The sequence below is a fragment of the Lonchura striata genome, chromosome 28 (assembly GCF_046129695.1).
Source record: "Lonchura striata isolate bLonStr1 chromosome 28, bLonStr1.mat, whole genome shotgun sequence".
In the NCBI taxonomy this organism is placed as follows: Eukaryota; Metazoa; Chordata; class Aves; order Passeriformes; family Estrildidae; genus Lonchura; species Lonchura striata.
The window spans coordinates 6,193,196-6,217,178 of record NC_134630.1 but is presented as its reverse complement, the minus strand read 5'-3'; the positions used below and the strand labels follow the sequence as shown (position 1 = coordinate 6,217,178).

At 68.4% G+C, this 23,983-nt stretch overlaps 3 protein-coding genes across 3 annotated transcripts; 2 read left to right on the top strand and 1 right to left on the bottom strand.

The window, feature by feature from the left end:
* The first annotated feature begins 321 nt into the window (after nucleotides 1-321).
* On the top strand, nucleotides 322-2,950 carry RPS15 (ribosomal protein S15). The gene is made up of 4 exons (XM_077788759.1): nucleotides 322-389; nucleotides 659-744; nucleotides 2,000-2,234; nucleotides 2,789-2,950. The coding sequence occupies exons 1-4, from the start codon at nucleotides 387-389 to the stop codon at nucleotides 2,900-2,902; spliced, it is 438 nt and encodes a 145-aa protein (XP_077644885.1). The 5' UTR covers nucleotides 322-386; the 3' UTR covers nucleotides 2,903-2,950.
* A 1,726-nt stretch (nucleotides 2,951-4,676) lies between these two features.
* On the top strand, nucleotides 4,677-21,975 carry APC2 (APC regulator of Wnt signaling pathway 2). Its single transcript, XM_077788823.1, has 15 exons — nucleotides 4,677-4,744; nucleotides 8,857-9,015; nucleotides 9,089-9,179; nucleotides 9,247-9,415; nucleotides 9,491-9,599; nucleotides 9,687-9,800; nucleotides 10,309-10,386; nucleotides 11,368-11,448; nucleotides 11,521-11,902; nucleotides 11,984-12,079; nucleotides 12,158-12,297; nucleotides 12,968-13,045; nucleotides 13,129-13,245; nucleotides 13,781-13,995; nucleotides 15,117-21,975. The coding sequence occupies exons 2-15, from the start codon at nucleotides 8,875-8,877 to the stop codon at nucleotides 20,443-20,445; spliced, it is 7,140 nt and encodes a 2,379-aa protein (XP_077644949.1). The 5' UTR covers nucleotides 4,677-4,744; nucleotides 8,857-8,874; the 3' UTR covers nucleotides 20,446-21,975.
* GZMM (granzyme M) lies at nucleotides 21,949-23,817 on the bottom strand. The gene is given in 4 exon segments (XM_077788733.1): nucleotides 21,949-22,170; nucleotides 22,339-22,599; nucleotides 22,948-23,085; nucleotides 23,518-23,817. Coding segments are annotated over 4 exon segments (921 nt in total).
* Between the last annotated feature and the right edge of the window lie 166 nt (nucleotides 23,818-23,983).

Here is a 23,983-nt window from a genome sequence, read left to right as displayed (position 1 = left end):
GGGGCTGTCCCGGTGACGGCGCCCTGTCACGGCTGGGCTCCACCTTGGGCCAGCGGGAAGGAGCGGCTTCGTGCGAACCCGAGATATCCCTGGATCACGAGGGGCAGGCTCGGGGGAAGAGGAGGCTCCGTCCTGGCAGCTGTGCCCCGCTGTCCCGCGCTGCGGGCGCGGCCCCTTTAAGGGCAGTGAGGGCGGAAGCGCTGCTCGGGCGCGGCCCCTTTAAGGGCAGTGAGGGCGGAAGCGCTGCTCGGGCGCGGCCCCTTTAAGGGCAGTGAGGGCGGAAGCGCTGCTCGGGCGCGGCTTTTCCGCCCGCTCCTCCCGCGCCGCTCTCGCGAGATCCGCCGCTTCCGGCGCGAGCGCGGCCTTTCCGAGCAGCCCCGGCCAAGATGGTGGGTGCGGGGGAGGCCCCGCCGCCGCCATCCGGCCCCATCCGCCGCCATCCGCGCTTCACCCGCCGCGGCGGCGCCGCCCGGGGCTCGGGGCTTGCCTGGGGGACGGGGAATGAGCCTCCCCGGGGCGCTGCGGGGGCTGGAGCGGGGCTGAGGGGAGGGGAGCTCGGTGGGGCCGCGGCCTTCCCGGTGTACGGGACGGGGAGCGCGGGACCGGGCGGCCTTGAATCCCCTGGTCCGCCTGCACTGACCCCCCTGTCCCGCTGCAGGCGGAGGTGGAGCAGAAGAAGAAGCGAACCTTCCGCAAATTCACCTACCGCGGGGTGGACCTGGACCAGCTGCTCGACATGTCCTAGTAAGGGCTGGGAACCCGGGCTGGGGGTCGGGGAGCCGGTTCTGCCCCGCGCCCGGGTTATGTTCAAATACCGCCGATAACGGGGAGAGGGTTTGGGCGCTCGGCAGCTGCTTTTTGGGCTGTTGAAAGTCCTTCCGTGGGTGACACCGTCAGTGTGGGGTCCCCGATCTCCTCCAGGCCGTGCTCCGGGCTCTGTTGGGGTAACACTGTTGTTACTTCGGGGTCCCCGGGGCTCTCCCTGCTGTGCACCCCAGTCTGGGTGACACAGTGGCTTTGGGGTCTCGCCGGGGCTGTGCCCCTGGCTCACCTTGACCCTTGGGGGTCTCCAGGACGTACCCCAGGTTCAGTTTGGGGTCCCTGGGGTGTCCCTGGGCTGCTCCCCAGGCTGAGGTTGGGATCCCTGGGCTGTTGAGTTTGGGGTCCCTGGCTGTTCCCCAGGCTCACTTTGGGGTCCCTGGGGTGTCCCTGGGCTACTTCCCAGGCTCAGTTTGGGGTCCCTGGCCATCTCCTGGGGCTGTAGCCCAGGCTCTGTGGCTCTGGGGTCCCTGGGCTGGTTCTGGGCTATCCCCAGGCTGGCTCTGGTGTCCCTAGGCTGGTTCTGGGGTCCCTGGGCTGTACCCCAGGATGTCTCTGGGGTCTCTGGGCTAGCTCTGGGGTCCCCGGGCTGTACCTCAGGCTGGCTCTGGGGTCCTCAGGCTGGCTCTGAGGTCTCTGGGCTGTCCCCAGGATGTCTCTGGGGTCCATGGGCTGGCTCTGGGCTGTCCCCGGGCTGGCTCTGGGGTCCCTGGGCTGGCTCTGGGGTCCCCAGGATGGCTCTGGGGTCCCTGGGCTGGCTCTAGGGTACATGGGCTGTACCCCAGGATGTCTCTGGGGTCCCTGGGCTGTATCCCAGGATGTCTCTGGGGTCCCTGGGCTGTACCCCAGGCTGGCTCTGGGGTCCCTGGGCTGTATCCCAGGATGTCTCTGGGGTCCCCGGGCTGTCCCCAGGATGTCTCTGGGGTCCCCGGACTGTCCCCAGGATGTCTCTGGGGTCCCCGGGCTGTACCCTAGGATGTCTCTGGGGTCTCTGGGCTGGCTCTGGGGTCCCCGGGCTGTCCCCAGGATGGCTCTGGGGTCCCCAGGATGTCTCTGGGGTCCCCGGGCTGTCCCCAGGATGGCTCTGGGGTCCCCGGGCTGTCCCCAGGATGGCTCTGGGGTCCCCAGGATGTCTCTGGGGTCCCCGGGCCGTCGCTGAGCTGCCCCTGTCCCCCGGCAGCGAGCAGCTGATGCAGCTGTACAGCGCGCGGCAGCGGCGCCGCCTGAACCGCGGCCTGCGCCGCAAGCAGCACTCGCTGCTCAAGCGCCTGCGCAAGGCCAAGAAGGAAGCACCGCCCATGGAGAAGCCCGAGGTGGTGAAGACCCACCTGAGGGACATGATCATCCTGCCCGAGATGGTGGGCAGCATGGTGGGCGTCTACAACGGCAAAACCTTCAACCAGGTGGAGATCAAGGTGAGCTGGGGCCTGGCCGGCGGCTCTCGCGGTGAGCTCAGCGCCCGAGTGTTCACTTCCAGCTCTTTGTAAATCCTGCTCGTTGCTGTGCCTGGGAGGGCTCCGGGCTCCTCTGGGAGCGGGGTTGGCTCAGAGGGACACCTGGAGGTGTCACCCCAGACAGGCCCAGCTCTCAGAGGGGTCTCAGTGTGGCTCTGGAATAGCTGGAGTGATCCCTGTGGATCCTGGCTCCCAGCCTGCCCGGGATGAAACAGATCCCTGAGCTTCCCCAGGAGTGCAATTACCCAGGGAGCGCTGCCACTTGATGCCACCAGTGGGATTAAATGCCACTTCTTGCTCCTCCCTGGTGTTAAACCCAGCCTGGAAGGGCACAGATGCCACCGTGGCTCCCGTGGCAGCTCCCAGGAGGGGCAGAGCCGGGGAAGCCCCTCTGGTTCCACATCAGGGCACCGGGGAGGGCCTGGCTGGAACAACCGGGCAGCCCTGGCATGGGCACGGCAGGGATGTCCCCGTGCCCCCGGCGCTGTCCCCAGCACGGATGTCTCCACTTGCAGCCCGAGATGATCGGCCACTACCTGGGCGAGTTTTCCATCACGTACAAGCCGGTGAAGCACGGCCGGCCCGGCATCGGCGCCACCCACTCCTCCCGCTTCATCCCGCTCAAGTGACCTCGGGAGGGAGGCTCCTGCAGTGTAAATAAAGAAATTCCACCTGGATCCCTCTGTCTCCTGCCTCTCCATTCCCGGGGTGGGGGTCTGGCGGGTGCTGAACTCCACTCCACCCTCATTGGATGTTTCCCTGAGTATTCCCAGGTTTTTTGGCACTGCTTTCTGTCAGCACCTGCAGCAAACAAATCATCTGGGTTTAGTGAATGAATTAAATTCCTTGTTCTTCACTGGGAAGTGGGCAGTGGCACTTTAATGTTTACAGCATTTCCATGTATTTAACTTTATTTGTTAATAAAAATACTGGGAATGCGGAAATGTGGGACTGGGGAAAGGCAGGGGGTGTTCCCAGGCTCAGGACCAGCCTGGGTCCCAGGAGAAGCTGCCAAGGCCTGTCATGGGATGTCAAAACCCCAAACTATTGCTTTCTTTCCTTAATTTGGGAACCCAAAGGATTTTGGTGACAGGGATCCCAGTGGCATCGGGCTGGGGGTGAACTGGGGGTTTGCAGCTCAGGCTGGGAGGGATGGATGTTTTGGGGGATGCTCAGGGGTGAGTGATGATGGGAAGGAAGATGAGATGAGTTCATCCCGGGTGGATGATCTGGTTTGTCCCTGGACTGAGCCAAATTAACCCAATGCTGGTCCCCAGCACCAATGGCAGTGAAGGGACCGTTTGTCCCCAGGCTGGTCCTGCCTTGTCCCTGCTGCTGGCTGGGGTCCCCTGGGGACTCCTCGGGGTCCCTCGGGTCCCCTCTGTGTCCCGTTCCCGTGGCCGGTGGTGCCCTTTGTCCTCGAGGGAAGGTCCCCAGGCTCCGGGTCCCTTTTTGTTCAAGCAATGTGACCTTGGGAGTCCTGCTCCCACCCTTGGGTGGCAGCGGGGAGAAGAAGGCTGGGGTCACTCAGCTGGGTCACTGTCCTGGGGTCTCTGTCCTGGGGTCCCTGTCCTGGGGTCCCTGTCCTGGGGTCTCTGTCCTGGGGTCTCTGTGCTGGGGTCTCCGTCCTGGGGTCTCTGTCCTGGGGTCCCTGTCCTGGGGTCACTGTCCTGGGGTCCCTGTCCTGGGGTCACTGTCCTGGGGTCTCTGTCTGGCTGGGGACTCTCAGCCCCGGGGGGGCGATGCCGAGGGGGCCAGGACACCCCAGCTGGGAGGTGGGTGACAGTGGCCTCGGTGGGTGACAGTGACCTCAGTGGGTGACAGTGACCTCGGTGGGTGACAGTGACCTCGGTGGGTGACAGTGGCCTCGGTGTGTGACACTGACCTCGGTGGGTGACACTGACCTCGGTGGGTGACAGTGGGGGTCGTCGTGAGGGTCCCGCTCATCCCGGGGCTCAGCCGGTGCTGTCGCATCTTGGGTGGGTCCCCAAGGACATGGGGGGCGACACCGGGCGGCTCGCGGGGCACAGATTCGGTCTGAAGGACCGGTTCGTTCTGCCGGGACCGGTTCGGTTTGCCGGGACCGGTTCGGTTTGCCGGGACCGGTTCGGTCTGCCGGGACCGGTCCGGTCGGGCGCGGCAGGTGCGTTCCGGGACATGGGGACAGGGCAGATCCCGGCGTTTTTGCGGAGGCTGGAAAAGAGGCGGATGGAGGGGAGCCGAGCCCTCCGGGGGGTCCCATCTCCCCCCGCCCCGCACGGCCCGGGGGGGGCGCGGGGAGCCCCCGGTGCCGCCCTCTAACGGCGGCGGCGCCGCTGGAAAATCCCGACCGAGAGCGGGGGGCGGGGGCGGGATGCGGCTGCTCGGGGCCGCGCCGGAGCCTCGCCCAGCTCCGCACCGCCCCACACCGCCCCGCACCGCCCCGCACCGCCCCGCACCGCCCCGCACCGCTCCGCACCGCCGGGGATGAGGTACGGCCGCACCTGCCCCCCGCACCCCCCGAGCCCCCGGGGGTCGCGGCGGCTCCGCCAGGGATGGGGGGGGCTCCGCGGAGGGGCCGGGGGGGATCGGGGCGCGGGGGCGGCTGGCGGGGCTCGGATGCACCGGGGGTCCCCGGTCTGAGCCCCCTCCCCGCGGCGGGGATGCCGCCGGCCCCGGCTGCGCCGCATCGTGCGGCGGGCGCGGCTCCGTCCCGCGGGACCCGGAGGATCGGAGGGGACATTGGGGGACAGGAGGGGTTCGGGGCGGATCGGGGGGCTCGGGGGGAATCGGGAGCGTCGGGCAGCGGTTACACCCCGCATCCTGCAGGGACAAAGGCCGGACAATGCGGGGGCTCGGCGGGGAGTCCGCGGGAGGGGGGGAAGAGGGAGCAGCATCCCCGTCCCCGTTCTCCCTCCATCCCCATCCCCATCCCCATCCGTCCCCATTCCGTCCCCATTTCGTCCCCATTTCGTCCCCATCCTGCGGGCGAGGCGGGGGCTCGTCCCTGGGCTGGCAGCAGCTCCCCCCGCCCCGATGCGAGCTCGGCTCCCTGCAGCCCCCCACCCCTCCCGGCGCTCCCCAGCGCGGCTGGGCCCGGGATTGCGGCTGAGCCCCAAAACCTCGCCCAAACCAGCACCCCAAACCCTCCCCACAAACCCGCACCCCAAATCCACCTCCCAAACCCGTCCCTCAAAAACCTCGGCCTCTAATCCAGCACGACAACCCCACCCGGGGGGCACCCAAGGGTGCCAGCTCCCAGGAGGTGCACCCATCACCCCGGATGGGGGTGGGGGGTGGCTGCACCTCCCACCCCGCTGGCCCCCACGGCCACCCTGGGGCGTGGGGTGGATAAGGGGGGCCCTGCATTGTCAGGGGGCTGTGGCGGGGGTGTTGGGGACCCCAAGCTCACACCACCGCGGCCCCACACCCATCCCCAGGGTGAGTCCGCGTGTGAGTGCGTGCGGGGCCTCTGGGGGGCTGCGGGGGTCGATGCTGTCCCCGTGTCCCCGCGTGTGTCCCCGCACGTGTGCAGGGTCAAGCTGGAGGGGGGGGGCTGTGCTCCCCAGGGGGGTTTTGCTGTGCTCGGGGGTCCCCGGGGCCGGGTCGATCAGCCCGGGCTGGTGACAACACGCTGTTTGTTTAATGTCCCCGGGGGCTGCGGGAGCCGCAGCCGGCCGGGCTCAGCTGTGCCTGTGGCAGCGTGGCCGCGCTCGATGGCTGCGGTCCCTGTCCCCAGCCTCACCCGCAGCGCTGCTGCCCGGCGAGGGCGAGCCCAGGGCTGCGGGGAGCCTGGGGCACCCCCGGGGCTCCCCAGGGCTGCGGGGAGCCTGGGGCACCCCCGGGGCTCCCCAGGGCTGCGGGGAGCTTGGGGCACCCCCGGGGCTCCCCAGGCCCTGCCCTGCCCTGCTCTGCTCTGGCATCACACGCGGCGAGCGGCGGCCGTGGGCAAGGCGCTGCGGTGATGAACGGTGCAGAGGATGGTTGGGGTGGTGGGCAGTGGGTGCAGTGGGCACCGTGGGCAGCGTGGGCAGCGTGGAGGACAGCAGGGTGTGCTGGGCAGTGCAGCTGCTGCTTCATCTGCAGCATCATCTGCCCTGCCAGCAAACTGCTGCATGGATCCAGGCCCCACCAGTGGCCGCGGCCACTCCTGGGGTGCCCTCAGCAGAGGGGCAGATTTCGGGGGTGGAAGGAGACACACCCAGGACCCCGAGCCATCACATCGCCCCAGGGTCAGCCCACGGCCCCGCCTGGGATCCAGCCCATGAGGGGACACCGGGTCCTGTGGGGCGGTGACCAACACGGTGCTGGAATGGAGCTGCAGCCTGTCCCCCTTTTCCCGCAGCCCTTTCCCCTTTTCCCACAGCCCTGTCCCCCCCTTTTCCCGCATCCCTGGTCCCCCTTTCCCACAGCCCTGTCCCCCCTTTTTCCCGCAGCCTTTTCCCCTTTTCCCTCATCCCTGCCCCCCTTTCCCTCATCCCTGCCCCCCTTTCCTGCCGGCTCTCGCCGCTCTCTGGTTCCAGGTGCGGCCCCGGCCCCTCCCCTGCAGATCCCGGCGCTGCTGCGGCCCTGCCAGGAACTGGGGGGAGCAGAGCTCAGCCCCCCCCTCCATCAACCCCCCAAATATCCCAGCCCAGACCCCCTCGGGAGGGCAGCCTGAGCACCCCGGCTGCTCTTAGAGGTGGGGGTCCCGCAGGGGAGGGGCCCTGCTGAGCAGTTGGGTGGGTGCACACAGCTTTGGGGTGCTGGGGAGGGGGAACGTCCTCCCCTGGAGGAGTGGAAGCGCCTGGCTCCCGTTATCCCCCACAAGGCTGAACGCCCCCATCCTCCACGCCCGAGTGCTCAGGAAGGGCCGGGAGCCGCCTGTGCTCCCCCATCGCTGTCGCCATGGCAACAGCAGCCCGTGCTCATCCCGCATCCATCCCGCATCCCGCATCCCGCATCCATCACCCCGCCTCCCCCGCGGCGTCCTGCCTTCCCTGTCCCTCATCCCTCACCCTGCACCCCAGATTCCGGATCCTGCAGCGATCATCCCGCACCCCTCATCCTGCATTTCACATTCCCGCATCCCTTATTGTCCATCCCGCACCCCTCATCCTGCATTTCACATTCCCGCATCCCTCATTATCCATCCCGCACCCCTCACCCTGCATTTCACATTCCTGAATCCCTCATTATCCATCCCGCACCCCTCACCCTGCATTTCACATTCCTGAATCCCTCATTATCCATCCCGCACCCCTCACCCTGCATTTCACATTCCTGAATCCCTCATTGTCCATCCCACACCCCTCATCCTGCATTTCACATTCCCGCATCCCTCATTATCCATCCCGCACCCCTCATCCTGCATTTCACATTCCCGCATCCCTCATTGTCCATCCCGCACCCCTCATCCTGCATTTCACATTCCCGCATCCCTCATTATCCATCCCGCACCCCTCACCCTGCATTTCACATTCCTGAATCCCTCATTATCCATCCCGCACCCCTCACCCTGCATTTCACATTCCCGCATCCCTCATTATCCATCCCGCACCCCTCACCCTGCATTTCACATTCCTGAATCCCTCATTGTCCATCCCGCATCCCAATCCCGCATCCCTCATCCCACACCTCCCCCTTCCCCTGCTCCCCACCCTCTGCCCGGGGTTATTTCTCTCTCCCGGGGGGAATTTTTGGCAGCTGTGGGGGGGGATTGACACCGTGGGGGTCTTCGTGTCCCTTGGCAATCACGGGCAGGGGGCACCCCCGGCAGGACCCGCAGGGCGGGACGGGAGCTCCCCCGCCCTGTGGGGTGCAGGGCTGAAGGAGCAGATTTGGGGGGGCTCCTGGGGGTGGGAAGGACACCGATGGGGGGGCCTCGGCTCCCACCGCTGCCGGGTGGGGCCTCTGTGCTGGGAGGGGGTGCAGGGACACCCAGAGGGGCCCCAGGGAGCCGCCGTGGGGTGTCAGAGCTGGGGGGGGGGTCGATCGCTGCCGCCCCTGACCCGCTTTGGGGGGGGGTGTGGGGTGGGGGCAGCCGAGGGGAGTGGGGAGCCCCCATTGCTCCCCCACCGCCGGCTCCCGCCGGGGGCACGACCCTCTGGGGGGGTGAGGAGGGGTCCCCAACCCCAGACCCCCCCAAGCGTGTGACAGCGCCGTGCGCGTCCCCCCGGGCAGGTGCGAGGGGCGGTTTGGGGGGCTGGGGGGGGGCACATGGGGGCTGGGAGGGTTTTTGGGGGGCGGAGCGGGGCGGGGGGGGCGCCGTGGAGGGGCCGGGGCTGCCCCCGGTGCCGGTGGGAGCGGAGCGGGAGAAGGTTGGCAGCGGGAGAAGACAAAAGCGAGACAAAGGCAGCGGAGAGCGGAGCTCTGCGCAGGCTGCGAGCCGGGCGGGGGCTGGGGGGGCCCTGCCCGGGCTGGGGGGCGGCGCCGGAGCCCACCCTGAGCCGGGGCCGCCCCTCGGGGGGGGTTTGGGGGCAGCGGGGCTCGGGGGGCTCGGGGGGCGCGGGCGGTGGGTGCCCAGCGCCGTGCCGCGCTCCCAGCTGGGTGCTGGGTGCTGGGGGGGCTGCGAGGGTGCTGCGGAGCCCCCCCGGGTGCTGCCCACCCCCAAATCCCCCCCCAGGCACGGGAGGGGGTGAAGATGTCCGGCTCCATCGCCTCGTACGACCAGCTGGTGCGGCAGGTGGAGGCGCTGAAGAAGGAGAACAGCCACCTCCGGCGGGAGCTGGAGGACAACTCCAACCACCTCTCCAAGCTGGAAAATGAGACCTCGGACATGAAGGTGGGGACACACCCCGAACTGGGGGGGTTCCATCCACGTCTCCCCGTCCTTAATGCTTCCACCGCTGTTTTAGGAGGTCCTGAAGCACCTCCAGGGCAAGCTGGAGCAGGAGGCCCGAGTCATGGTGTCCTCGGGGCAGACGGAGGTGCTGGAGCAGCTCAAAGGTGGGTGCCCGGGCAGGGTGGGCAGGGGGAGACCCCGCCAAGCCCACCCTGACAGCGCCGTCCGCAGCCCTGCAGATGGACATCAGCAGCCTCTACAACCTCAAGTTCGCCCCGGAGGCGGCGAGCACCGGGCGCGGCGCCGAGGAGAGCCCGCCGGGCCCCGCCTCGCACCGGGACGGCCCCGGGGAGCTGGGCAGGGCCACGCTCCGCATGCTGGAGGAGCTGGACCGCGAGAGGTGACGGCCTGGGGGGGACAGAAGGGGCTGGGGGTGGTCGGGGGGGCTGCGCTGACGGAGCCCTGCCGTCCGCAGGTGTTTCCTGCTGGGGGAGATCGAGAAGGAGGAGAAGGAGAAGATCTGGTACTACGCGCAGCTGCAGAGCCTGGCCACGCGGCTGGACGAGCTGCCCCACGTGGAGACGGTGAGTGGGGGGCACCCCCTGGCCCCCCCAGGCCCCTGGAGCCGCCCGGAGCCCGGCCCAGCTCAGGCCGGCCCCTGTGCCCCCCAGTTCTCCATGCAGATGGATCTGATCCGGCAGCAGCTGCAGTTCGAGGCGCAGCACATCCGCTCGCTGATGGAGGAGCGCTTCGGCACGGCCGACGAGATGGTGCAGCGGGCACAGGTCGGCTCCTCCCCAGAACTCCTCCCGCTCCGCCGCCGGGGGGCCCAGACCCATGGGCTCAACTCTGGGCACCCTCACAAGCACCCCTGGGTGCCCTAGAGCAGCTCCTGACACCCTAGAGCAGCTCCTTGCACCCTACACCAGCTCCTCACACCCTAGAGCAGCTCCTGACACCCTAGAACGGCTCCTCACACCCTACACCAGCTCCTCACATGCTAGAGCAGCTCCTCACACCCTAGAGCAGCTGCTCACACCCTACAGCAGCTCCTCACACCCTACACCAGCTCCTCACATGCTAGAGCAGCTCCTCACACCCTACACTAGCTGCTCACACCCTAGAGCAGCTCCTCACACCCTACAGCAGCTCCTCACACCCTACACCAGCTGCTCACACCTCACACCAGCTCCTCACACCCTCACACGCCGTTCCTTGCACACTTCCACCCCCTCCCATCCCCTGTGCTCCTGGGGGGTCCCAGCCCCCTCCAAGCCCCTCTGTGCCCCCCAGATCCGGGCGTCCCGGCTGGAGCAGATCGACAAGGAGCTGATGGAGGCGCAGGACCAGGCGCAGCAGCCGGAGCCGCAGGTAGCGGGGCCGGGGGTCGGGGTCCCTGTCCCCGCGGGGTCGGGGCCGGGGTCCCCATTCCCGCGGGGCCCTGGGGACAGGGCCAGCACGGCCCCCCCGCCCTTGTCCCCGCGCTGTCCCCTGGCACGGCCGGGCTTTGTGCCGGGCGGGCACCGCGGAACGGGAGTAGCCATGGAGACCAGAAGTAGGCCAGGCGGGCGGGCGGCGCGGGGGCTCCCGCGGCATCTGGAGCCGCCAGGGCGGGCGGCCTGCCATCTTCATCGGCATCATCGTCATCACCGTGGCCACGGGCTGCCAGCGACGTGGCGCCAGGGTCACCCACAGCCCCCCTGCTGTCATTGTCCCGCTGTCACCCACAGCTCTACCATCAGCATCATCATCATCATTGTCATGGGCTGCCATCGCCATCGCCGCGCTGGCACCCACTGCCAGGGACACACTGTCACCCACTGTCACCCACAGCCCTGCCACTGTCCCCCACTGTCCCCCACAGCCCCGTCACTGTCACCCACAGCCCTGTCACTGTCCCCCACAGCCCTGCCACTGTCCCCCACTGTCACCCACAGCCCTGCCACTGTCACCCACTGCCCTGCCACTGTCCCCCACAGCCCTGCCACTGTCCCCCACTGTCCCCCACAGCCCTGCCATCAGCACAGTCCCATCATCACCCCCCTCCCACACCCCCATCACCCCCAGACACCCCCAGATCCTCACAGCCCCGTTTCCAACCCCTCCATCGCTACCCAGGCTCAGCCCATCCCCTCCCCGCTGCCCACCCACGCTCTCCCATCCCTGCGCCAGCAGCAGCCCCCCCCCGGTCCCAGTCACCCCCGATTTTCCCTTAAAATACTTCAAATCCCCCCCGGCACTGCCGGCAGCGACGCCTGGGGATGGCCGGGGGTGGCAGGGAGGTGGGGAGGGGCTGGGCAGGTGGGCGAGGGCACTGCAGGGCAGCCCCCCCCACCTGCCCCTCCTCTGCAGCTCTGCGGGAAGGGCCCGGGCGAGGCGGGGGACGCCAGCCTGGACCCCCCGACCCACCCCGAGGAGGGCGGCGGCACCAAGGTGAGCGAGGGGCGGCCGGGCCGGGCCGGGCCGAGCCCACCGGGGCCGGGCGTGACCCGCGTGTCCCCGCAGGTGGAGGTGGTGTTCTGGCTGCTGTCCATGCTGGCCACGCGGGACAAGGAGGACATGTCCCGCACGCTGCTGGCCATGTCCAGCTCGCAGGAGAGCTGCCTGGCCATGCGCAGGTCGGGCTGCCTGCCGCTGCTCATCCAGATCCTGCACGACTCGGACGGGGAGCCGGGACCCCCCGAGAGCCCCACGGGCGCCAAGGACGCGCGGATGAGAGCCAACGCCGCCCTGCACAACATCGTCTTCTCGCAGCCCGACGAGGGCCAGGCCAAGAAGGAGATGAGGGTGCTGCATGTGCTGGAGCAGATCCGCTCCTACTCCGAGACCTGCTGGGACTGGCTGCAGATGCAGAGCCGGGACGGGGCGCGGGGCCCCGAGGGCGCCGGTACGGGCTGGGAGGGATGGGAGGGACTGGGAGGGACTGGGAGGGACTCGGAGCATCCTCGGTGACCCTCATGCCCCGCAGTGCCAGTGCCCATCGAGCCCCAGATCTGCCAGGCCACCTGTGCCATCATGAAGCTGTCCTTCGACGAGGAGTACCGGCGGGCCATGAACGAGCTGGGTGAGCGCGGGGAGGGGGCTCCTTCCCTCTGCACCCCACCCAGGGGAACCCCAAAATGACCCCCGCCCCGTCCCACAGGGGGGCTGCAGGCGGTGGCCGAGCTGCTGCAGGTGGACTACGAGATGCACAAGATGACCAACGACCCCCTGAACCTGGCGCTGCGACGCTACGCGGGGATGGCCCTCACCAACCTCACCTTCGGCGACGTGGTCAACAAGGTGGGAGGGAATTTTGGGGGGATCTGCAGGGTTTGGGGGGATCTGCAGGGTCTGGGGGAGATCTGCAGGGTCTGGGGGGGATCTGCAGGGTCTGGGGGGGATCAGCAGGGTCTGGGGGGATCTGCAGGGTCTGGGGGGGATCAGCAGGGTCTGGGGGGGATCTGCAGGGTCTGGGGGGGATCAGCAGTGTCTGGGGGGGATCAGCAGGATTTATGGGGGATCAGCAGGGTCTGGGGGGATCTGCAGGGTCTGGGGGGTTCAGCAGGGTCTGGGGGGGATCTGCAGGGTCTGAGGGGGATCAGCAGGATTTGGGGGGCATCAGCAGGGTCTGGGGGGATCTGCAGGGTCTGGGGGGGATCTGTAGGGTCTGGGGGGGATCTGCAGGGTCTGGGGGGTTCAGCAGGGTCTGGGGGAGATCAGCAGGGTCTGGGGGGGATCTGCAGGGTCTGGGGGGATCTGCAGGGTCTGAGGGGGATCAGCAGGATTTATGGGGGATCAGCAGGGTCTGGGGGGGATCTGCAGGATTTGGGGGGGATCAGCAGGGTCTGAGGGGGATCTGCAGGATTTGGGGGGGATCAGCAGGTTCTGAGGGGGATCAGCAGGTTCTGAGGGGGATCTGCAGGGTCTGGGGGTTGCAGCATCGCCCTCACCACCCTCATCCTCCCCTCAGGCCACGCTTTGCTCCCGCCGGGGCTGCATGGAGGCCATCGTGGCTCAGCTGGGCTCCGACAGCGAGGAGCTGCACCAGGTGGGTGCTGCTGGGGCACCCTGGGGTGGGGGACAGGCAGGGGGACGGTCGCCACGCTCACTCGCCCCGCTCTGCCTCTCCAGGTGGTCTCCAGCATCCTGAGGAACCTCTCCTGGCGCGCTGACATCAACAGCAAGAAGGTGCTGAGGGAGGTGGGCAGCGTCACCGGGCTGATGCGCTGTGCCCTGCACGCCGGCAAGGTGAGCCCGGGCCGGGGGACAGCGGGCACGGGGCGGGTGACAGCGGGCACAGGGTGACCAGACAGGGCTGTGTGTCCCCCTGGGGTGGTGCCAGCGGGCACAGGGTGATCAGACAGGGCTGTGTATCCCCCTGGGGTGGTGCCAGCGGGCACAGGGTGACCTGGCAGCGCTGACAGGGTTGTGTGTCCCCCAGGGGTGGTGACAGCGGGCACAGGGTGAACTGGCAGGGCTGTGTGTCCCCCAGGGGTGGTGACAGCGGGCACAGGGTGATCAGACAGACCTGACAGGGCTGTGTATCCCCCTGGGGTGGTGCCAGCGGGCACAGGGTGACCTGGCAGCGCTGACAGGGTTGTGTGTCCCCCTGGGGTGGTGACAGTGGGCACAGGGTGACCGGGCAGGGCTGTGTGTCCCCCTGGGGTGGTGCCAGCGGGCACAGGGTGATCAGACAGGGCTGTGTATCCCCCTGGGGTGGTGCCAGCGGGCACAGGGTGACCTGGCAGCGCTGACAGGAGTTGTGCCTCTCCTCCCGGGGCAGGAGTCGACGCTGAAGAGCGTCCTGAGCGCGCTGTGGAACCTGTCGGCGCACAGCACGGAGAACAAGGCGGCCATCTGCGGGGTGGAGGGGGCCCTGGGCTTCCTGGTCAGCACCCTCACCTACAAGTGCCAGAGCAACTCGCTGGCCATCATCGAGAGCGGCGGCGGCATCCTCAGGAACGTCTCCAGCCTCGTGGCCACGCGGGAGGATTACAGGTGGGGGCACCCGGGGGACCCAGGAGCCGGGGGTGGCACTGGGGGATGCCGTGGCCGGGGCAGGATGAGAACGGGGCACCCCGGGCTCCGTGCACCCCAGGATGGCCTCGGGGCATGACACGGCTGCAGGCACAAGGGGTGTGGAGATGGGGGGCCCTGGGCACCAGGGGTGGCCTCGGGGGTGCAGCAGGAGCGGGGGGCACTGCAGACCCCCGGGACAGCACTGGGGGGATGTCATGGCTGGGCAGGGGTGGGGTCACCTTGCACCCCTGGGACGGGGCAGGGAGCAGGTCCAGGACCACCCTGATGGCTGGGGAGCTGTGGGAACTCAAAATGTCCCTCAGACATTTTTAGAGGTTCCAGGCCTTGGTCAGAAGCATTTGAGGCCCTGGCAGGCAGCTGGAAGCAGCTGTGATTTTGGGTTTGAGCCATGGGATGAGTTACCAACTTTGGAGGTGGAACAAGCAGTCACAAAGGGTTAGATGGGAGAGTAAAAGTAGTTACAAAACAGAGGGGAAATTTTTTAGTATTGTACAGGGGGGTTTTAGCACCTGTCCAGGGGGATTTTTACTTTGTACATGGGGGTCAGAAGTTCTAAGATGGAGGAAAGTGGGCTGATCCTGTTCTTCCTCCTTCGTCTTCCTCACCTCCATGTTCTTGGTGATGTTGGCACTCACAGATTGGTTTAGAGTAGAAAAGCACTTTGTAATGTAGGTAGTAGGTATTGGGGGGAAACTATAAACATGTAACACGTAATGTACCATATAAAAGATAGAAAGGCAGTATTTAATATAGGTAATAGGCATTGGGGAAAACTATAAACATGTAATATGTAATATATCATATAAAAGATAGCAGCAGCCCTGGGTGGGGGGAGAGAGAAGAAGACAGCAGACAGGGAGGATGTCAGGGTGTGTGTGTGCCTCTGCCTGAGCTGTGAGCAAACCACAGCAGCCCCAGAAGAAAATCTTTTAGATAACTCACAATAAACTGCCTTGAGACTGAACAGCAGAGCCTGCACAGTTTTCCTTTGGAATCACGGGTTAAAAGAGAAATTTCACCACCACACGGGACCCCAGAGCAAGGCTGGGGTTCTCACGGGGGTCCCCTCTGTCCCTCAGGCAGGTGCTCCGGGACCACAACTGCCTGCAGACGCTGCTGCAGCACCTGCGCTCGCACAGCCTGACCATCGTCAGCAACGCCTGCGGCACCCTCTGGAACCTGTCGGCCCGCAGCCCCCGCGACCAGGAGCTGCTGTGGGACCTGGGGGCGGTCAGCATGCTCCGCAACCTCATCCACTCCAAGCACAAGATGATCGCCATGGGCAGCGCGGCCGCGCTGCGCAACCTCCTCACCAACCGGCCCCCCAAGTACAAGGACGCGGCCGTGGTGTCGCCGGGCTCCTGCATGCCCTCGCTCTACATGCGCAAGCAGAAGGCGCTGGAGGCCGAGCTGGATGCCAAACACCTGGCGGAGACCTTCGACAGCATGGAGAAGCAGAGCCTGAAGGGCCAGAGCGCCAAGAAGCCGATGCGGCACATGGAGAGCCTGGTGAAGGACTACGCCTCCGACTCCGGCTGCTTCGACGACGACGAGGTGCCAAACATCTCCACGGGCGTGGAGACGGCCGGCGCCTCCGTGCTCTCCATGTTCCTCAACTCCTCCTTCCTGCAGGGCCAAGCGCTGCCGCGGGCGCTGGCGCAGCGGCGCTGCCCGGAGCCGGAGAAGGACGGCAGCGGGAAGGCGGCCGAGCCCAGGAAGCCGCCGCCGCCGGAGGACGACGTCTCGCTGGCCGCCGAGAAGTTGGCCAACAAGATCTCCAGCACGGTGGCCAAGATCGACAAGCTGGTGGAGGACATCTCCACCATGCACAACTCCTCGGACGACAGCTTCAGCCTCAGCTCCGAGGATCACTGCCTGGACTGGCAGTACGGCCCCGAGGACGGGCACGAGGCGCGCGCCCAGTCCTGCTCGCCGTGCCGGCTGTCGGACGCCGGCGGCTTGGCCAAGCGGGAGGGCCTGAGCCGGGCGCACACGCTGCTGCGGCTGAAGGCCGCCTGCACCAGCCTGTCCACCGACAGCCTCAACAGCGGCAGCACCAGCGACGGCTACTGCACCAAGGAGCACATGAAGCCCTGCCCCAGGGCCGCCTTCCTGGACTACCGGGAGGAGCTGCAGCGCTACCAGAAGCGGCCCAGCCGGCTCGACCTCAAGAGCATCCTGGGCAAACCGGAGCGGGCCGAGCCCCCCGCACGGGAACCGGCCGAGCCAGACAAACCCGAGCAGCGGGACCTGCCCGAACGGGCCAAGAAGATGGTGACTTTCCCCAGCCCCAAGGTGCCGGAGAAGGACACGGAGTGGAAGAAGGAGGTGGGCACCAAGCCCCCCACCGACCCCCATGTTCGCACCATCAAGCTCTCTCCATCCTACCAGCACGTTCCCGTGCTTGAGGCCCTGGCCAAGAGCAGCACGGCTGCTGGCCACCAGCCCTCCCTCCTGGGCAGGAAGCAAGCCTGGCTCCCCCCGGCGCTGCTGCAGGCGGCCGAACCCCTGAGCAAGATCCCGGAGAAGCTGGCGGCCCAGCCAGCGGCCTCGGCGGAGCAGGAGTCAGTGCAGAAGTACTCGGTGGAGGACACCCCAATCTGCTTCTCCCGGTGCAGCTCCCTGTCCTCCCTCTCCTCAGCAGACAATGTGCTGGACGGGCAGAGCCACAGCGAGAACGACCTGGACAGCGACTCCTCCCTGGAGATCCTGGAGATGGAGGAAGGCGACACGGAAGGGGAGGATGTGAGGCAGGAGAAGGAGAAGGTGGTGGATCCAGGTCCCACCACGCCTGTGGGGATCTCCCAGCCCATCACCATCCCCTTCCCGAAGCGTGACAAGGTTTTCCTGCGCGAGGCCTCGCCCTCGCGCCAGGAGGACCTGACGCCCTCGAGCTCCTCGGAGAACTACATCCAGGAGACGCCGCTGGTGATGAGCCGCTGCAGCTCCGTCAGCTCCCTGGGCAGCTTCGAGAGCCCCTCCATCGCCAGCTCCATCCAGAGCGACCCGTGCAGCGAAATGATCAGCGGCACCATCAGCCCCAGCGAGCTGCCCGACAGCCCCGGGCAGACCATGCCCCCCAGCCGCAGCAAGACTCCGCTCTTCGAGCTGGGCTGCCAGCCCGAGAAGGAGACCAGCCAGTTCAACATCCAGTGGGAGAACAACGTCAAGAAGTTCATGGAGATCACCGACTTCAAGGAACGCTTCCAGCTGCCCCAGGACCTGGACTCCATGGTCTACTTCACGGTGGAGAAACCCAACGAGAACTTCTCGTGCGCCTCCAGCCTGAGCGCCCTGCCCCTCCACGAGCACTACGTCCAGAAGGACGTGGAGCTCAAGCTGATTCCCACCTTCCCGGAGAAGAACAGCCTGAACTTCGCGGCTCACGAGAAGCGGGAGGAGCGGCGGGAGGAGCGGTTCCTGGAGGGCCGGCGAAGGGCCGAGCGCCCCGAGCCCCCCGACGACGACGACATCGAGATCCTCAAGGAGTGCATCAGCTCGGCCATGCCCTCCCGCTTCCGCAAGGTCAAAACCTCGCTGCTGTCCGGGCAGGTGCTGCACCCGCAGACCAAGAAGCCGCTGCACGTCCCCGTCTACATGCTGGTGCCGGCCCCCAGCCACCCCGGCGTCCCCAGGCACCTGCGAGCCACCGCCCGCGACCTCTTCAAGGACGACGACTCCTTCACCGACTCGGCCGACGGGACCCCCGTCAACTTCTCCAGCGCCGCCTCGCTGAGCGACGAGACCCTGCGGTACCCGGCGGGCGAGGAGGCCGAGCAGCCCCCGGCCGAGCGGCGCCGCCGGCCCGGCAGCATCCCGGCCCGCCGGGCCGCCTCCGGCAGCTCGGCCCCCGCCCGCCTCGGCCCCGCCGCCAAGGGCAAAGCGGGGCCGGGCCGGGGCGAGGGGAAGCGGGGCCAGACCCTCCCGAAGGAGCTGGGGGTGGGCCGGGCCGGCGGTGCCCCCGGGAGGAAGGATGACGCCCTGGAGGACGGGGTGGTGTTCCAGTCGCTGTGCCACACCACGCCGACGGAGGAAGCCGTCTACTGCTTCTACGACCCGGATTTGGACGAGCTGCCCGAGACGGGCAGGGACGGGTCCGGCAGCAGAGCCCAGCCCGGCCGGGCGCCGCGGAGGGAGCGCTGGGGAGGCTCCGTCCCCAACAAGGACCCCGAGCCCGGTCCCCGTCCGGCGAAGACGAAGCCTCAGAACAACCTGATCGCCGACGAGACGCCGCCCTGCTACTCCCTGAGCTCCTCCATGAGCTCCCTGAGCGACGCCAACCTCTCCGAGGGCGAGGAGCGGGGCCAGCCCTGCGGCAAAGCCACCTGGCCGCGGTCAGCGGCCGCGGGGCAGGCGCAGGGGGGCTCGCCCAGCTCCCCCAGCCTCAACTCGGAGGATGATCTGCTGCAGAAGTGCATCGGCTCGGCCATGCCCAAGCGCCGGCGGCCCGCGGCTCGCCGCAGGCTGGTGGAGAGGAAGCAGAAGCCGCAGGGCACCGGCGGGAGGGAGCGGAAAGCCGAGGCCAGGCATCACCCCGAGGAGGACGCCGGCTCCGACCGGGGCTCCGACCTGGACAGCGTGGAGTGGCAAGCCATCCAGGAGGGAGCCAACTCCATCGTCACCTGGCTGCACCAGGCTGCCGCCTCCCTGTCCCGGGAGCCTTCCTCCGAGTCCGACTCCATCCTGTCCTTCGTGTCGGGGCTCTCGGTGGGCTCCACGCTGCAGCTCTCCCTGGGCAGGCAGGAGAAGCCGCGGCCCGGCAGCGCCTCCGGCCGGGACCCGGCGAGGAGGGAGCGCAGCAAGGCCCGCCCGGAGCGCAAGGACGCGGCCGGTGCCCGTCCCGCCGGCCGCGCCAGCTCCCGGGCGGAGCGGAGCCCGGCGCCCGCCAAGCCGGTGCCCAACCTGCCCGTGGTCTTCCGCGGCAGGACCGTCATCTACATGCCCAGCCTGGCCAAAGATGCCCCCAGCCCACGGGCCACGCCGAAGAAGAGCCCCGCGGCCAAGCCCGAGGCGCCGCCGGCCAAGAACCTCTCGCTGAGCCAGCAGCGCTCGCGGAGCCTGCACCGGCTGGGCAAAGCCCCCGAGAGCGGGGAGCTGGCGCTGCCCAAGAGGAGCACGACCCCGCCCGCCCGCATCGGCAAAGGGCCCCCCTCCTCGGGCTCCTCCCGCACCTCCACGCCCTCCCAGCACGCCCCCAAGAAGCTGCCGTCGCCCTCGCAGGTCACCAAACCGGCCGCGGGCAAGGCGAGCGGCTCCTCCTCCCCGCCGGGACCCCCGGCCAGAGCCCCGGCTCCCAAATCTCCGGCTCCCAAGCAGTCCAAGACGCAGAAGTCGCCCGTGCGCATCCCCTTCATGCAGAAGCCCAGCAGGAAGGTGCTGCCGGGCCGGGGGGCCATGCCGGTGCTGGAGGAGCAGGTCGATGGCTCCAAGGCTCGGCCCGCGGGGCCGGGGGGCAGCCGGCTCAACCTGGTGCGGATGTCATCCGCCCGCTCCAGCGGGAGCGACTCGGACCGCTCCGGCTTCCTGCGCCAGCTCACCTTCATCAAGGAATCCTCCAGCCTGCTGCTGCGGCACCGCTCCGACCTGTCCCCGACGCCGCCGGCCGCCTCGCTGCCTCGCCGGGGCTCGCCGCAGCGCAGCCGAGCCGCGCTCCCGGCCGTGTTCCTCTGCTCCTCCCGCTGCGACGAGCTCAAAGCCGCCAAAGCGGCGAGCCCCGGCCAGCGGCCGCTCATCCCCAGAGCCCAGCCCGGCGGCAAAGCCCCGGCCGGGGCCAAGCCGCCGCGCCGGACCAGCTCCGAGAGCCCGTCCCGGCTGCCGGTGAAGACCAGCGTGCCCGCGGCCGAGCCCTTCAAGCGCTACTCGTCCTCGCCCAACATCAGCGTGGCGCGGCGGGCGGCCAGCCCGTCCTCCGTGCGCTCCGAGGCGGCGGCGCGGCGGCGGCAGAACGAGCCGGCTCCCGGCGGGCCGCCGGGAAAGCCGCCGGTGGTGATGATGAAGGGCACGTGGCGGAGGATCCGGGACGAGGACATCCCGCACATCCTCAAGAGCACGCTGCCCTCCTCCGCGCTGCCGCTGGCGGGCTCTGGCGACGAGGAGCACCCCGGCAGGAAGACCAGCGACGCCGTGGTGCAGACCGAGGACTTCGCCACCTCCAAGACCAACTCCAGCACCTCTCCCACGCTGGAGACCCGCGAGGGACCCCCGCACCCCCGCGTCACCGGCGATGGCGAAGCCCCCAAGGCCGCCCTGCCCATCTCCTTCGGCCACGAGGCGCCCGCCGGGACCTTCCCCGGCAGCCGGCACGGCTCCCCCAGCAAGGCCGCCCGCGTCACCCCCTTCAACTACGTCCCCAGCCCCATGGCGGTGACGGCGGTGGCCGACAAGGCAGTGGAGAAAATCCAAGCCTGATGATGCCCCAGTGGGGGTCCTGTGACACCCCCAGCCCCGCGGGAGCTGCCCAGGACTGTGTTTGGGACACACATGGGGATGTGGGGACAGCTGGGGACCAGTGAGTCACCCCAACCCGCTGCTGGCCCCGGCTGGGGTCTTGCTGTGCTAAAGCATCGCCATTCCCAGCAGCAAGGATTGGACAGAGCTGGGGACATTCCAGGTCTGGGGTGGTTCTCATGGACCATCCCCTCCCACTGATGGACATCCAGGGACAAGCTGAGGTGGGGCCGTGTCCCCACGTGTCCCCATCCTGCTCACCCAGGGGCTGATCCCACACAGCACAACCGGTACCAGGAAAACCCCGCACGCTCCAGCTTGTCTGGCACCAGCTCTGGCTCTGCTGATGATGGCAGCTCATTTATTAACAGGGAAGGGATGCAGAGGAGAGGCTTTGGAGGGGGAGATGGGGACCAGAAGCCCCGTTTGGGGGACGAGGATGTCCCGCTGGAGGTTCCTGTTTGCTGATGGGTGACCTGTGCCAGTCTGGGGTGGTGGCAAGTGGAAATGGTGCAGGAGAAGCCGGGCAGGGCTCGTGGGGGTCCCGATGGGCTCATGCCAGGGGCTGCTCGCAGGGTGCTGTCACCAGGCTGGGGGGCTGCTCTGGGAGGGGACAGGGTGCTGAGCTGGCACTGGGATGCCCAACCCCCAGGAAAGGGTCTGGGGTCCCTCACCTTCACCCAGAGGCCCCCAGCCTCCCACCCCCCAGGGCAGGAGAGCCTCGGCTCGCAGCCAGGATCCATCCAGGTGTGTCCTTGTGGATGTGGACACGGATCCATCCAGGACTGGATCACGCCCACGAGCACACGGCCTCCCAGCCCCAAAACCCGGGGGACACCCCCACTCCTGCTGCCAGCCGGGCCCAGGTGCCAGCACTGGGGTGTGTGGGAAGTGCCTCAACCCTTAGGAGTGGGATGGGCTGCAGAGGGACCCCCAGTCCAGGTGGTCCCAGACCCCTGGGATACCTCCACTGCTACGCCACCACTCCCTGCTGTGGATGAGTGACCATCCCAGTGCCACCGGGGGCTGTAGGGACAGACACAGGGCTATGGGGACATGTACAGGGGACACACCTGGGTGGCTGTGGGAACACAGTCAGGAGCTCTGGGCTGCACTGGGGACACACAGTGGGGCCAGGGAGACACCAGGACCGTGCGGATATGCAGGGGGTCCCCAGGGACGAGCACTGGGGTCGTGGGGATGGGCACACCCCGGTGCCCACTGGAGCCCCCCTGCCCTGGCAGTGGCCGGCATGGAGGGACCAGTGGCTGGGACTGAAGAAAAGGAGGAAAATCCCAGGAGCAGCACTCCTGAGTGAGTGCAGGGGTGGCAGGAGCATCGCCCCTCGGCTACCAGCCACCTCCCTCCCCCTCCTCCACCGATAATCCCGCCGGGCTCCGCTCACCGTCACTGTATCTATGTACTAAGGATGTTATTTTACCAGACTCTGGACAGTATTCCCAATTAAAAGCCAACCTGTGTAAATAGGAAGGGGTGTTTGGTGTCTCCCGGGTGTTCGGGCTGGCCGCATCCCCTCCGCAGCGTTTTCCGGATCCATTTCTTGTTCTTCACGGTCGAGGCGGCCACCGGCGGCTTGGAAGGGTCCGTGGGGTTCCTGCTGCTGAAGGACACCACACCGGCCACCGCCGGCCGCTTCCCGCACACCAACGGGCCCCCCGAGTCACCCTGAGGGCGAGGCGACACCGGGGAGTGGGCACGGGGACAGGGACCCCCACCACGGCCAGGGGGACATCTCGCCCGCCCAGGGTGAGCATCCTCCCCGCCCCCGGAGCCCCCCTCGGCCGGGCTCGGGGCGGGCAGAGCTTTGCAGCCCTCGGAGCCCCAAACCCTCACCTTGGCGGGCGCCGAGCCGCGGCGCTGCCCCTGGAAGCAGATCATGGAGGGGCCGATTTCGCCGTGCCAGAAGCGGCTGCTGTTGCATTTCTGCGTGTCCATCACCGTCACCTCCAGCTCCTGCAGGGTGGGCGACGGCTTCCGACCCTGGGAGTCCACGACCCCCCAGCCCGCCAGGCTGCAGCGCTCCCCCGGCGCCGGCTCCCGTCTCGCCAGCGAGATCAGCCGCCGTGTCTTGCTCAGTGTCACCTTCCCGTCCAGCTGCGGGCGGGGGGCAGTGTCAGAGCCCCCCACCATGGGCAGAGGGGCTGGCAGGGAGCCCCCCAACACCGCGGTCAAAGGGGAGCACCCCAATGCTGCACCCCCCCCAAGGCCACGGCTCGAAGGGGAGCACCGAGCCGGTGCAGCGACAGTGCGAGCGGGGAGATGTCACCCAGGTGTGAAATCTCTTGGGGGTGACAAGAGGAAATGTCACCGCTCGCCCCGGCTGCGAGCGCAGCGGCACCGACGCCGTGCGAACACACCCCCGCCCCTTCCCGGCAGCGCTTCCCGGCCCCGCCGCCGCTCCGGCCCCGCTCGGAGCCTCCCCCGCGCCGGCCCGAGCCCCACCTGCAGCAGGAGCAGGTCGTTCTCCATCGTCTGTGGGTCGTAGTCGGGGTGGGGACAGGCAGCCCGGATGTGGAAGCTCTGGGTGCTCGCCCCGCTGTCCCCCAGCTTGTGCAGCCCCACCACCAGACGCCCCTCGCTCTGCCACCTTCCCCACCAAGGGAGCGCTGTCAGCCCGGTGCCGCTCACCGGGAGCCCCGTCCCAACCCCGGGAGCGCTGTCAGCCCGGTGCCGCTCACCGGGAGCCCCATCCCCGCCCCGGGAGCGCTGTCAGCCCGGTGCCGCTCACCGGGAGTCCCGTCCCCTCCCCGGGAGCGCTGTCAGCCCGGTGCCGGTCACCGGGAGCCCCGTCCCCGTCCCGGGAGCGCTGTCAGCCCGGTGCCGCTCACCGGGAGTCCCGTCCCCTCCCCGGGAGCGCTGCCAGCCCGCTGCCGCTCACCGGGAGCCCCATCCTAACCCCGAGAGCGCTGTCAGCCCAGTGCCGCTCACCGGGAGCCCCGTCCCCGCCGTCAGCCCGGTGCCGCTCACCGGGAGCCCCGTCCCCGCCCCGGGCAGGACCGAGCCGTGCCGGACTCACTTCTCACGCAGGCAGTGCGCGGCTGTCAGCGCCCAGCGCCGGTGCAGCAGCGCTGCCCCGCAGGAGCGATTCCCCTCGAGCTGGAGGAGCACCATGTAGGGCCGGGAGTGCTTTTTGGCCTCGTGTCCCCCGATGATCGAGGGCTGGAGCCGGGTCCCGTCCCCACCGGCACCAGCCACCGCCCCGGCCGGTGCGTCCGAGCCCACGCCGGCCCCACCGGCCCCACCGGGCCGGGGCTCAGCCCACGGGAGGGGCGGCAGCAGCAGCAGCAGCAGCGGCCCCAGGCTCGGCCCCATCCCGCCCGTTCCGCGGCTCCCGGTGCAGCCGAGCTGGACGAGCCGCGGGTGACAGCGGAGCAGGGCAGGAAGGGGAAGAAGCACCCACAAGGTCGCGCCTGGGAGGGTGGGACACACCCGCACACCATCCCCCGCCCCCAGACAGAAAGCGGCACGTTCAGCTCCC

Coding starts and splice junctions, on each gene's coding strand:
- RPS15 (XM_077788759.1), top strand. Junction 745..1,999: donor CAGCTGCTCGACATGTCCTA/GTAAGGGCTGGG, acceptor GTCCCCCGGCAG/CGAGCAGCTGATGCAGCTGT. Junction 2,235..2,788: donor TCAACCAGGTGGAGATCAAG/GTGAGCTGGGGC, acceptor CTCCACTTGCAG/CCCGAGATGATCGGCCACTA.
- APC2 (XM_077788823.1), top strand. CDS start 8,875: ATGTCCGGCTCCATCGCCTCGTACGACCAGCTGGTGCGGCAGGTGGAG. Junction 9,416..9,490: donor GAGGAGCTGGACCGCGAGAG/GTGACGGCCTGG, acceptor TGCCGTCCGCAG/GTGTTTCCTGCTGGGGGAGA. Junction 13,246..13,780: donor GTGCCCTGCACGCCGGCAAG/GTGAGCCCGGGC, acceptor CTCCCGGGGCAG/GAGTCGACGCTGAAGAGCGT.